This window comes from Mycetomoellerius zeteki, unplaced genomic scaffold (genome assembly GCF_001594055.1).
Source record: "Mycetomoellerius zeteki isolate Tzet28-1 unplaced genomic scaffold, Tzet1.0 scaffold311, whole genome shotgun sequence".
NCBI lineage: Eukaryota > Metazoa > Arthropoda > Insecta > Hymenoptera > Formicidae > Mycetomoellerius > Mycetomoellerius zeteki.
In genome coordinates, this window is record NW_017257296.1 from 370,354 (window position 1) to 384,085 (window position 13,732).

The following is a 13,732-nucleotide window of genomic DNA, read 5'->3' on the forward strand; positions in this document are numbered from 1 at the left end:
GAGAGGAGTACAGAAATTCTCCTCTTTGTGTGCGGTGTCACAGAATTATCCGGAGAGGGGCGACTTTCTTCCGAAGCTTCTTTCATAAAGAGATTAACGTTCCATTAGGATGTTAATATATTAAGACGTTAAAGCCATCTGGCCAGCATCGACCCGGACAAGACAGCGTAATACCGCCAGTACGCTATATTTTTCCGTTGAACGACAGATTGTTAAGGCACTACCGTACGAGAGGGAAAATTGTATTGTCGAGCGAGAAAACGGGGGAAAAAAATCCCAAAGGGATTTACATTACGAAGGAAACGAAGAGATATATCACGATTTATTCTCAGGTGATGTACTCAAACACACGTGTATACGTGTGGATTATTATTTTGTTACTAACTTGTCGGATATACGTCGAAGCTATTATGGACCATGGATGTGAAGGGTCGTTTGGAGTCGTTGCCATGGATTGTGAAAGAATAATGCTGAAGTGTGTATGAATGAGAGTGGCAGAGAGAGAGAAAAAGAAAGCGTGAGAGAAGGTGAGGGAGAATGAGGGAGTGGATAAACATTTTTCGCTACTCTGCGAAAGAATTCCGACCCTCCCCGGATGTATTCTGAGAGGAAAGCGTGTAGTGTCTGCCATTTGGCCTTTATGCTGTCTTACTTGCGATTTCGTACAAGCTTTGCGTGCAATACTGTGATAAAAGAAAAAAGAATGAGTCGTTCTCTATTTCTCTTCGTCCTTTATCCTTTTTGAAGCGCATGCACGTACAATGTGAGATCGGCGCACGTATATAATATATATATATATATGTCGGGGTATGATCGCCTGTTTTCAACCCGGTCCCTTAAAGCGAGTCGCAAATATTCGTTTATAATTCGCATATAATTTGTTTCCGATACACGCACTTTCGAATTTTGTCTCTTACGAACTCGACGATTAATTCCATCGTGGCCTATCCGGTGATCGCTTCTCGCAGTCTTTATCGCGAAACAATTAGTTTAAGATTACATGAGTTAGTACATTTCTATCAAAGTGTAGATTAATTCGGTGTAATTTATTTTTTTATTTTTTTCTACAGTTCTAAAAATTATAAGAGTAAAGACTACATTAAACCGAGATAAAAAAACAATAGGCACTGATAGAAATGGACATTAGAGAGTTAACTTTTATCGCATAATTTGTACGAACATCCGGACGCATTAGCTTCGTACTGCCATCGCATTGACACATTTGTTCCTAATTATTGCATCGCATAAGTTTATATTATTGTGTTTGTTATATATAGATATATTGTGAGTAAAGCGGTGTTAGTTATTGAAAGTGTGTTCTGAGATAACACACTCTCAGTTCCATAGACAGAGGATGATACTTATTATCTATTTGACATTTTACGTAAACTTCCAAAATGACGATAACTAATAATAGTTCCAGCGGTCGATGACGAAGAGGTCTCGGCAAACGTCGCGTCATTTAACGCATTTAAGGGGAGGCGATTTGAAACAGGCGGTTCTCCTGAGAGGAATAAAAAATATGTCCATTCTATGCGCGATTATTTTCCGAAGCTAAGCGATAGATCGCTAGTTTGGCGTGTTATTTTGCATCCGCAGAGGCTACGACCTGTGAATAAATGGTTTTTGTTGAAACGATTAATTGTCGGAGTGTGTGAAAATTCCTGACGTCTGCATCTCGATATACTATAATGTAAATAATAACGAATATTGCCGAAAAGAAATATCTGCTTCTCCATCTGTTGCATACCACTTTTTTGGAGATTCTTCAATTTCAGACTAATTAAGAACGTGGGTTTTGTTCGAACGTCATCTGAGCGTAAGTACGATTTACAACAGAATGGATATTAATAAATATTCTTTTTTCACATATATTTTCTTCAAAGACATAAACGTATCACCAGAACGTACTTAGACTTTATGTAAATTTATTTAAAAAATGGCAGAGCTTAAAGGAACTATTATTCACCTTATGAGATTATCTTAATCTATTTTACATTAACAGGTACATAATATAATATACATATGTATATACGCACATTACATTATAGTACACGTTTACAACCACTGTACCAACTTTCTGTGACTTGTCAATTTTTTGTTCTCAGTCTACGCGATTTATGTAGATTTGTTTGTTAGGAAAACTATCGACCGTGCTGCGCGTAATTAGTTCCAAACAAATAATATGTTAAAATAACATTAGGTCTGCTTCGTTTAGCTGCGTTTTTTTTTTTACAATATTCACCTTTTAATACATATTCACAAAATACATATATTAAAAAAAAGAGGAAATAAAGAAAATGTAATAAGTGCAGCTGAAAGTCACAGATCTAGTAATGGTATTAGTTAAGTATGATAAAGATTACTACTCTATGCGTTGTTCCTTCTGCTGATGCCCACCGTATCTTCTTTGTAATTCCTCTTCCATCGCCTGCAGTTGTTCTCTACTCTGTTCCTGCGTCATCTGTTCCATTAGCTCGTGATTATAAGTGGAGTGCAACATCAGAGCTAATACACCGGCTCGCGTCGCCATGTTTGACCGGATCTGCCTCTCTTGCTCCACGAGCTCATCGATCTTCAACCACTGCCTCACTCTCTCCATGTCGATCTCTGCTCGTCGTAGTTTCTCCCACATATAGTGTTTCACGCAGCTCTTTTTAGGCGCGCGACAGAATTCGCCCGTGGCATCAAAGACGTTCGTGACCAATGGACAACCACATACCTCAGCGTCGCCAATTTTTGGATCCTTACAGTGTTCGGGGCAGAGAACACGCAGCCTTTTGCAATAAGTCCTGTTCCCAGGATTGTAGAAATCGCAGAACATCACCTGGCCCTCAATGCGTGTTTTGAAAATCGAGCCGAAGGACGCTTGCGATTCGTACTGCAAATTACAATCTGAATAAGCACTTTCATCTCAAGAGAAAAAAGAAGAGAAACTCATTCCATACAATAAATCATAAAACTTTAAGACTAAAGTGAGATTGGCAAAAATGATAAATATACATACAATATTCTAAATTTATGTAAATGCTCTCATTTATGAACTCAACTTTAGAACCATTTAGGAACTCGTAAACCCAAGTAATCGACAGTTATAGAATTTTCTGTAACTGCGTCTTGTAATACCTTATTAAAACATTTTTCCATATGTTTAATGGCGGTCCTCGAGTTGACTTCGTGCCCACACGTGATACAGTACATGCTGCTCTCCGTATCATCGTTGTCATCCACTTCGGCTTGTGGATCGATGGACGCATGCTTCGCACGTTCGACAATTCGATCTAACTCGATGTGTCTCTTTTCTAATTCTTGCAGTATTCTACGGACGTCGTGTTGCTGTTTTCTCACGGTTTCCAGAGCGCGTCTGTTATTTTGCTCCGCGATACATGTGGTCAACGACCATTCCTGTATCCGCTGCGGTAGTACCTGATAGATTCTACTCGTCGCCAGCTTCAAACCACAATCGTCGGAGCAGTATTTGCTACCAGGTCGCGATTGTTTCGTGCATGTGGGTCCATAACAGTGGCACGGTGGCTCCAAGTACTCGTTCCTCTCGTTACTCGAATCCCTCTTGCGCCTCTTGGTCAATTTCGTTCCCTTATTGAGACTTTTGGACGGTTTTAGCGGATCGCCCACTACACGGCAGGTTCGTTGAATACATCTGAGCTTCAATCGTACCGAAGGTCCGAATTTCTTCAGATGCCTAAAAGTATGTGAAATCCAAAAAGATTAATTTTATAAGCAACACTGCTTCGCACAAATGATGGCTTTGTCAATCATTCTTTCGTTATGTTACCTGCAAGCGTCACACTTGCCACAATTTTCTGTACGTAGACATCCTGTACACTCTCCGCAGCGCTTGGAGGATTTTTTTTCTACTTTAGGACCCCATGGCGCATCGTATTCGTATCGATGTCCTCTTTCCTTCTCTTTGTATTTTCTGTCTCTATGTTTCCTGTCATCTTGATCAGTCCTACGTGGTTTGTATCGCGTTATCAATGTCGGATCTTCCTCTCTACAACGCTGAATATAATAATTATTTTACATTGAGAGAGAGAGCTGCTTTTCATTGTTATTTTAAAAAATTCGCTTATATAAAAATTACTCGCTTACAACACAGAAAAATTGTTTTATATGTTTTGCATCTTTTTCAGTTATGTTTATGCAATCACCATGGTACCATTCTTCGCATGCATCGCATCCTCTGAAATAATAAAAAATGTAAGAGTCATAATCTTGTCTCAAATTAGCAGAGATTAGACAAAAATAATTCTGGGTATTGATTCCTCTGAATAATTTTACTCACATCATAAAGCGAGAACTGTCGGAGCTTCTACAAATGCAATACGCTTGACCGTCCTGTTTCAATAACGTTGCGATTTTGCTTTTCCTCTCTGGCAGCATAAACTGCTTCGCTATTTCTTCTTTCTGTACGTAATACAAGTAAAGATCAATCCAAATATTTTTTTTTAGTAAACAAAGAGGTTAGGAGGCATTTCAGATGTTATAAACCAGGAAACTTATATAAAATAAACGATACTATTGCAATTTGTTTATATGACAATACTTCCGTTTACAAAACTAGCAAAAAATTGTATTTTATTTAATATTCAGCCACATATACACATTTTAATTCTCACCGACAAACTGTGCTGTCTTTTATCAGCCATGATGAAGTGAATCCGGAGTAACACAAGAAAAATAATTTCTATCTAATAATTACTATTTCTCACGATATTAATATTACACTATTTACATCATTTATACACGTTTCACTTATATGTACAATTTATGTATACGGAAAAACGTACGTTTCACGATTGTATCAAAAAACAAACGATCAATCTCATCGCCATGTTGTTTAATAGATACTGTCGGTAATATGGCACGGTCGGTATTGCAGAAAAAAATTTTAAAATTCTCAAAATGTATTTAAAAAATATAAAAAAATAGATAGTTCTAAGAAACCTGTTTTAGATGCAATCATACTGATATTACACACCAAAGACATAGAGACTGGACTGCGCGATCCATATCTAACAATAAGTAATATTCAAATATATTTAATAATACCTAACAATAAGTAGTATTCAAATATATTTTAGCTTATAAAAAATTAAATGAATTACAAATAATAAAATTTAATATGATAGAACTTCTCACAAAAGTTATGTAGAGAAAAAGAATTTATTTATGCTATGTATATAAAATATCGAATAGCAATATAAAATATTAAATGATTTTTTATTTTTAAAAATTTGCATTTGAAATAAATAAATTAAATTGCCAGTGTGAAAAGACTGTCACATGTTTGCAATATCTTATATTTGTTAGAAACTATACAACAACAATTATATCACAGGAATATATTCTAAAGTACAACGTACGCGAAACACATAGGCCCGCGTAGATCTCATTCTCATAACAAAGACGCGCCAATCAAAAATACTTTAAGAATTGCCGTAGCAGATTCGCATCAAAGTCCTCTTTCCGGCGCGTTTCTTTTTAAAAAAATTCTCCTATGATCGACATTCGTTGTAGGAATGGTTGAGTTTGACAGGACAAAATCTGATAGTTCTGCCTCGCCGTAACATTGGTCGGATAAAGATTCCCACGTCTGATGTTCTCCAGCATTATTTGTGGTTCGAATCTGGCCTTAACAGGACTCGGCGTGGTATTCCGTCGTGACCTACCCTCCGTCGCGAGTCCAGGAGCGGAATATTGTCCGTTAGACAATATCGGGGGTTCAAAATTATCGGAACCATCGGTACCGTCGCTGTCGTCGGCCTTGTAGATCATCGATGAGGGCGGAAGGACCTGCGTCGTCGACAATCGGATTTCGCTTCGATTCGATTTCTCGGTTTCCTCGTCCCTGGCGTTTTCGTGTTCGACGGAATCCGACGAGTCCGTCGACGAGACGTTCGGCGACGAAACGCTCTCGTTGAAAGCATCCTTCTTCTCGCTCGCAGAGTGGTGCCTGATCTCGGAGAGCTTCGTAATCGTGATTGGCAACACATCTGGATTCTTGCTAGTAGTTTCAGGATGAAGTTCGTTCGGTGAGGCATTGTCCACCGGTGCGTCTCTCGTCGGAACGAATCTCCTCAGGATCGACCTCTCTTCCGGGAAAATCTGCGCTGGCCGGCAACAATAGAGAGCACCAGGATCGATCGGGTGGGCCTCAGTGTTGAAGATATATCCACCGGCATCCACCACGCACTGGCCCCATGGAGTGTCGATTATCTCACCTTCAGAACCGGTATTGTGGATAAAGTTGTCAGTGTCGAAAAGAAGGTACAGGTACTTGGTGGTTTCCGCGAGGAAGAAAGATTCCATTCGGTCTGCTTTACGATGGTCCCGGACGTCATTGATGGTCGCGTAGCCGCACGTCGTTTTCGCGCTATGTTGCAGACTCCTCAGGATGTCCACTCCTACTTGGATCAAATACGGATCCCTGGTTGCCCTGTAAAGATACATGACAGATTCTATAAGCTCTGGCCTCAATGGATAGCCCTCCCTGTTGGTCCCTGCCTCGGCCTGTGGTATATTGTAAAATTCCGGGGTGAATCCGAATTGCTTCCACACGCGATGATAATTGTGTAAGGATTTCATCGCGTCGCCAATCTCGCCGAAGAGACTCAGCACGCCGGGCCAATATGCGTCCAGAGATTGAAAGACTGGTAGAGTCACTTGACCTTTGGTCATGGAGACCCACAGGTGCCAGTCTTCTCGACGAATGTACTTCTCTATAGCCCGTTTATGCTCTTGGAATATCGAGGCAAGCAGGGGATCCTGAAAGAGCAGCGTACCCTTTGCCAGGTACTCGAAGTAAGAGTCTATTCCGGCGCCTATGCCGGAATCCTGAGCAGTCCAATGGCCAGTTAGGACGTCTATATGATTACCAACTAGGCCGATGCTGGATTTGTAATAATGCAGCGCCTTTATAGCGTTCATGGCCACCTCCTCATAGAGCGGATCACCGGTCAGTCTGGAGAGAGTTCCGAATTCCAGGAGGAAAGTACCAATGCCAGCGGTGCACGTGATACTGGTCTCACCTTCCGGTACTCCGTACTTGAGATTAACCGTGCCGTAAGGCATCCCCGTGGGCGTATCAAACGCGGTGATCAACCTCTTGGCCATGTCCTCGGCGAGGCGCAGCAACGGGCCGTTGCAAGGCCAGCCGGGTTCCAGCTTGACGCCGGCTTTGCGCGACAGTAGATGAGCACTCAGCAACCCACCGACCACCCTGATATTCGTCTCGAATACCGATACGTTGATGTTAGCCTCGAAGTTCGTCCGCGTGCCAATCAGCTCGGCTACGCGACGGAACTCGGAAAAGTTACCCATAACCGCGAGCGTGTCCAGGGCGTCGATCAAGGTTAGGGAGAAGCTGCCCCACGTGTCGAAGCCGTCGCAGCTCAGCGAGCGTAATTCATCGTACGGATAGGCGTGCGTCAGGTAGCCGGAGTAGGCATAATCGAACATGGACCGTACCTCTTCCCGCAGGCTGATCAGATCCTTTTTACCGTGCTCCCGAAATCCGCTGACCAGGATCAAGAAGCCGAAGATCGAGCCCATTCTGAAGAGGATCATCGCTGTTGCTTAACCGTCCGTGGCCTCTTATCTATCATCACTGTGCATAGTCGCGTCTTCGACGACGTCAACAATACGCCGAGTCTCTCGAGATGAGGCTCGAGCGCCCCACGTTCGCCACGTAATCAAAATAATCCCGCCGCTGCTCGCTGTAAACATCGCGTTGGTCGCGTTGTTCCGCGCGACGTCAACCTAACCTAACCTACAAATCTGCACCGCGAGCTCGTCCTGCACGTAGAAGAACTGTACGCGCGCGCACGATCGCGCGCGATGCAAAATCAGATTATCGTCATCTCGTGTTCCGTTTCGACTGCAGGAACGAAAGGAGGACGAACGTGCGATCGTCGGGCACCGTGCGCGACGCTCGAAACCCTCGAAACTGTCTCCGTCGCAGCCTCCGATTGACAAGGTTGACACAGCGTGACATAACCAAAGCGATCGAAAAAGGATCTTCAAGTATTTTTTTAACCTATTAAGACAGAACAGTAGGAAAAAGTCAGAATCATTTATAACTTTAAGAAGTTAGGGAGAATAATCTGAGAACAATAATATATCCAGATCTAGAGATTCAAGTGTCATATAACCTCAAAAAGAGGTTAAAGAAACAAAACCCACCAACCAGGATTAATTTCAAGAACTGTCAAAAGAGACTTAAAACGTTAAAGATAGTATGTCATTTGATGCAAAGGAAAGAATAATATAACACGGGAATAGTCAAAGAAACAGTCTGGATGTAAAAGTGTGCGATAATTCTTTATAAAAAAAAAAGGACACGTGAGTGGAATCACGACGTTCGCGAGAACATGGAGCTAGAAACGCTGCTGCGGAACCACGCTTCAGCAAAGAAATGTATGTATATGCCTTTGTCTTTTAACAAGAGCAGCATTTCTTCTAATTGAAATATGATGTATCTTTTAATGGTAAATTCGGTCACTCATACTACAGGGTGTTTCCAAATTAAATGGCAAAACTTCGGGAGCGTGTAGAGGAGTAAAAAACTAAGAAAAAAAGTCCTATAGACATATGCTCCTTTTTGCTTTGTTTCGCAGGAAATCACGAAAAAAGAAAAAAATATATTTAATTTATTATTTTAATTATTTTATTTATAAACTTTTTAATGAAGATTTTGTTCGAAATGTGCACCTCTTGCAGCAATACAAGCATTGCATCTGTCAAACACGGCTCTTGTAGCAGCCAGGCACTGTTCTTGCGATATTCTGTTCGCTGCAGCTACGATACGATTTCTCAAATGTTGCTCTGATTGAATAGGCGAAGAATAAACTTCTTGCTTCAGAGTACCCCATGCATAGAAATCTAATGGCGTTAAGTCGGGCGAACGAGTTGCCCAATGTACTGCTCCTCCACGTCCAATCCATCGTTGTGGGAATTTTCTATCTAACCAGGTTCTAGCGACTCTGCTGTAATGAGCAGGGCATCCATCTAATTGAAACCACATTTCAGTACGTTGTTGTAATGGGATGTTTTCTAAATAGTCAGAAAATTCATTCTCCAAGAAATTTAGAAAACGGTCCCCATTTAATCTTGCAGGTAAAAAAAACGGTCCCACTAAAACGTCGTTCCAAATTCCAAGCCAGACATTAACAGAAAACTCTTGCTGAAATTTGTATTCTCTAACAGACCTGGGATTTTGATGAGCCCATATATGATAATTCCTTTGATTAATTATTCCACCTCTGGTAAATGTTGCCTCATCTGACCACATTATTTTAGATGGAAATAAAATATCATTGTGGCATGTCTGAAGGTACCAGTTACAAAAGTTCAATCTGTTCCAATGATCTTGAGGTAATAAATTTTGCACTTTTTGAATGTGGTAGGGATAGCGATTATCTCCTTTTACAGTTCGCCAAATTGTTTGTGGTGACACTCCCAATACAGCCGACGCATTCCGAACGCTGGTCTCAGGATGATTGTCAAAATGTTGTAAAATACGATTCCCTGCCTGCAAATCTCTTCGTAACGCTGCTTGAAATCGGTTGTTTTCTTGTCGAATTGAAAATGTTCCAGTCTCTCGCAATCTATTAAATGTCAACATAAACACTCTTCGGTTTGGCACTCTTCTGTTTGGAAATCGTCGTGCATATTCTCGCACCGCCTTTAAAGCATTACCGTTGCAGAAACCGTATACAAAAACCATATCAGCATATTCACTATTAGAATACGTACGCGGCATATTGCAAAAGACAAAATTCATCTACTGTTAAAGGCTTTCAAAGAGCGACTGACAAATTCATAACAGAAAGTGGAAAATGTAATCAAATATGTCGGTGCTAGATATGGCAAGAAATGTAAACATTTTTTTTCGATTTCTCTGAAACGGAGCAAAAACGAGCATATGTCTATAGGACTTTTTTTCTTAGTTTTTTACTCCTCTACACGCTCCCGAAGTTTTGCCATTTAATTTGGAAACACCCTGTATATTAAATTAGTACACGTTAAAAGCTGTTTTACGTGAAGGTAAATGCAGTGACACACATACTGTGTAATAAACTTTAACAATAATACATGTAAACTCTTAAATAACATGACAATAGTGAATGTTTAATAATTTGACTTTTAAGTAAGTAGGTGATTTAAAAATAAGCAAGTTGATGGATGAGGTACTCAGAAAACCTCAATGAAGTTTTTAATTTTATATTATAGTTATATTTTTTATTATATTATAATGAAACTTACATTATATACAATTATATCCTTATGAGAGGAATATAAAAATAATGTACTTTAAGTATTCTGGACAATAATTTTTATTTTCCTTTTCAAGAACAAGGTTTTAAAAAAAACTATATCTGGAGTTCTATGGTTACTTTACCTATCCAATTGAAGGTTAAAATATTTATATACTTTTACATTTAACTTTGTTAATTTCATGTATAGCAGCTTTTAGAATGTACTAATCTATTGTAATGTAAATAACAAAATTTGTTATAAATAAAAAAATGCCTTGCTTATTTCACTGAATATCACAAGACATACTGTTGCAGCTGATGAGAATTCTCAAGAAGATGAAAAAAAGGAAGACAAATACTTTCAGAAGATGTATCAGCAGTGGAAGGGCGTGAAGACTAAGAATGATTCCACTTATAAAGTGATACCAAAATTCTATTTCAAGGTACTACTTGTATCCTGTTGAACTTTGATTGAAGTATATTTCTATTATGTATCATAAAAAAAAATACTGTTTTAGTTGCCGAAAGAAGACGAAATTCTACCACAGAAATTACGTGAGGAAACACGCGCCTTATTCCTACAAAGACGTTCTAGACAGTTACTCGATAATCACGAATTGAAAGCACTCTGGGTTTTGTTGGACAAACATCACAGTCCACCTTTGTCAGGAGATGAGCAGTTAATTAATTATGAGGACTTTAAGAAAGTAGGCAAACTGGCAGGAACAAAGTGCAGTCCGTATTTTACTGCAGTTGTTTTTGCCAAACTGCAGCAAGGAGATTTACATGGTAGAATTAGCATAATGGCACTATTCAATTACGTCATGCGAAAAGTTTGGTTACATCAAACAAGGATTGGATTATCTTTATACGATATTACGGGACAAGGTTACCTTAGAGAATCAGTGAGTCTATAATCTAAAATGTTTTATTATTTGCAGCATACTATATTTTTATTTCAGATAAAGAAAAATGTGTTCTTTAATATGAAATTGCAGATTTCTACAGCGAATGTTAAAATAATAAAATCACAAAATATTTCATACCATCTTCAGCTGTAAAAATAAATTGAAAAAAGAAATTATTAATAATACAGTATACATGAGATCACAAAGAGAATGCTAACTAAAATTATTACAGATTGAAGCTTTGAATTTTTTTCTGAATAAAGAAAACAACATTTATTTTTTGATTCTCTAAATATCTCAGATTAAGTTTTTATAAGAGAAACGTCTTAATATAAGCGAACACTCTTAACACATTCACTTGTTTTCAGGATTTGGAAAATTATATCTTAGAACTGATACCAACATTGCCACAACTTGAAGGGCTGGAAAAGTCCTTTCACTCGTTTTATGTGTGTACAGCTGTCAGGAAATTCTTATTCTTCTTAGATCCGCTTCGAACTGGAAGAGTTCGTATTCAGGATATTTTAGCGTGTAGCTTCTTGGACGATCTTCTAGAATTGAGAGACGAGGATTTGCCGAAAGATTTGCAAGAAGCCAATTGGTTCTCTGCACCTTCGGCCCTTAAAGTTTACGGGCAATATCTTAATCTGGACAGAGATCACAATGGAATGTTGAATAAAGAGGAACTCGCTGGGTAATAAATCTCAAAATTGTATGTCATATAGTGTTATATTAATGTATGCATGTTAAAAATATAATTGTTTTGTTAACAGATATGGCACTGGTACTTTAACCGGTGTATTTCTTGAACGAGTATTTCAAGAATGTCTCACCTATGAAGGCGAGATGGATTATAAGACTTATCTGGATTTCGTTTTAGCATTAGAGAATCGGCACGAACCTCAGAGTCTTCATTACCTCTTTCGAATTCTCGACATTAACAATCATGGTTACTTAGATACTTTTTGTCTGAATTATTTTTTCAGGGTACGTATTACTGTAATATAAATGTTTTTAGTTTCTGAATCACGAAGTGAAAAACTAAAATATCACTTTGTAGGCGATACAAGAACAGATGACGATGCATGGTCAAGAACCCGTTAGTTTTGAAGATGTCAAAGATGAGATCTTCGATATGGTGAAGCCAGCAGATCCGTGTAAAATTACGCTGCAGGATTTACTGTCATGGTGAGGAGATCTCAAATATAATATATCACGGTGTAAAAATACGATATATTGTAACTGAAATGTTTTGATTGCAAAAGCGGGCAAGGCGACACGATGGTCAGTATCTTGATCGAATTCCATGGCTTTTGGGCATACGAAAATCGTGAAGCTATGGCTGCTGATACCGGGGATGAGTCGTCTCATGTATGACGAAGCACTTCTCATCCAAAAATACGAGATAAACGTCCCGAGATAAATAGTGCACTGGACATTAACACTTAATGTGTTTAACACGATATTGTGATGATACGCATTTTGTAGTAACAAAATTTTTATACTTTTATTATATGTGCCAGAACATGGCAATCACCGTCATATGTATAACATTTTAGAATTAATATATTCTATATTTATTTTTAATATTTCTTAATTTCACTATCTCTCAAATGCCTAGACTGATTCAAATGATTGCATGACAGTGTACTTCTTAATTTACTTATTTGACAACATGTGCTGTTCCCTTCATAATGATTAACGGTAATTCAAACATTTCATAATAAATTAGAATTTCCAAATTCATAATTTTTATCGTATGAAAGAAACTTTTGTGGACCAATCACATGGTATGATTTTAAACCGTGCTGGAGTGATCAAATTATCACATTACAGTCGTATAAAAATCTTCGAATTGACTGAACGGAATAAAAAATCTTTTTACAGGATTAAAGTAGATGCAAAATTATGAGGTGATGCAGTGGACCTTGTATTGTACTGTAATGTGATAATTTGGTCACTCCAGCAACCCCTTTTTTATCGTACGAGAATAAATGTGTACAGGACAGAAAAGTTCTCGGATCTCTCTATCTTATAGCCAGTCAACAGGCTTGAAAAATTTATCATACGACAAATGAAATAGCGGCCCTATGTAGGATCAGTGGAATCGCACAGTCGCATCAGTAGCGTACTATTAAATTGAAGTAATCTACTTAAACAGCCTAAGCTTAAGAATCGGAGAATAAGAACAAATTAATATTTTTTCTTTCTAGAAAAAAGTTTAGAGCTTTATTCTTTGAAAGTTTTCATTAGCATTCTCTCCAGGAGCTTTGCGTGCTTTTTCTCAATCCATTTTAATCCCTGAAAATGATTTGGAGCATAAAACATATAAGGCCTGTTCTTTTTGACTGAACTTTTGCACCAGTTCATCTTTCTTCTTCTTTCCTCAAAGAGAAAAAGTTCAGCTAAAAAGAACAGGCCTATATTTTCGACGTTTTATTATTTTGGCATTTGTAAAAATTCAACGCCTTTGCGTCTACAAAAAATTCGCTCTTTACTTTTTACAATGGCTCTATTATTTACCAAAGAACGTTGTGTATTTTC

At 38.6% G+C, this 13,732-nt stretch overlaps 3 protein-coding genes across 3 annotated transcripts; 1 reads left to right on the top strand and 2 right to left on the bottom strand.

The window, feature by feature from the left end:
- Positions 1 to 2,275: 2,275 nt before the first annotated feature.
- Positions 2,276 to 4,767, bottom strand: LOC108724869 (CXXC-type zinc finger protein 1). The gene is made up of 6 exons (XM_018451552.1): positions 4,641 to 4,767; positions 4,307 to 4,428; positions 4,114 to 4,204; positions 3,797 to 4,023; positions 3,127 to 3,703; positions 2,276 to 2,881 (listed from the first exon to the last, which is right to left on the bottom strand). Exons 1-6 carry the CDS (start codon positions 4,668 to 4,670, stop codon positions 2,366 to 2,368), a joined length of 1,563 nt encoding a protein of 520 aa, XP_018307054.1. The 5' UTR covers positions 4,671 to 4,767; the 3' UTR covers positions 2,276 to 2,365.
- A 502-nt stretch (positions 4,768 to 5,269) lies between these two features.
- On the bottom strand, positions 5,270 to 8,375 carry Edem1 (ER degradation-enhancing alpha-mannosidase-like protein 2). Its single transcript, XM_018451550.1, has one exon. It carries the CDS (start codon positions 7,588 to 7,590, stop codon positions 5,506 to 5,508), a length of 2,085 nt encoding a protein of 694 aa, XP_018307052.1. The 5' UTR covers positions 7,591 to 8,375; the 3' UTR covers positions 5,270 to 5,505.
- Positions 8,375 to 12,728, top strand: LOC108724870 (serine/threonine-protein phosphatase 2A regulatory subunit B'' subunit gamma). The gene is made up of 7 exons (XM_018451553.1): positions 8,375 to 8,439; positions 10,596 to 10,723; positions 10,799 to 11,185; positions 11,557 to 11,882; positions 11,962 to 12,175; positions 12,249 to 12,376; positions 12,454 to 12,728. Exons 1-7 carry the CDS (start codon positions 8,394 to 8,396, stop codon positions 12,563 to 12,565), a joined length of 1,341 nt encoding a protein of 446 aa, XP_018307055.1. The 5' UTR covers positions 8,375 to 8,393; the 3' UTR covers positions 12,566 to 12,728.
- The last annotated feature ends 1,004 nt before the right edge of the window (positions 12,729 to 13,732 follow it).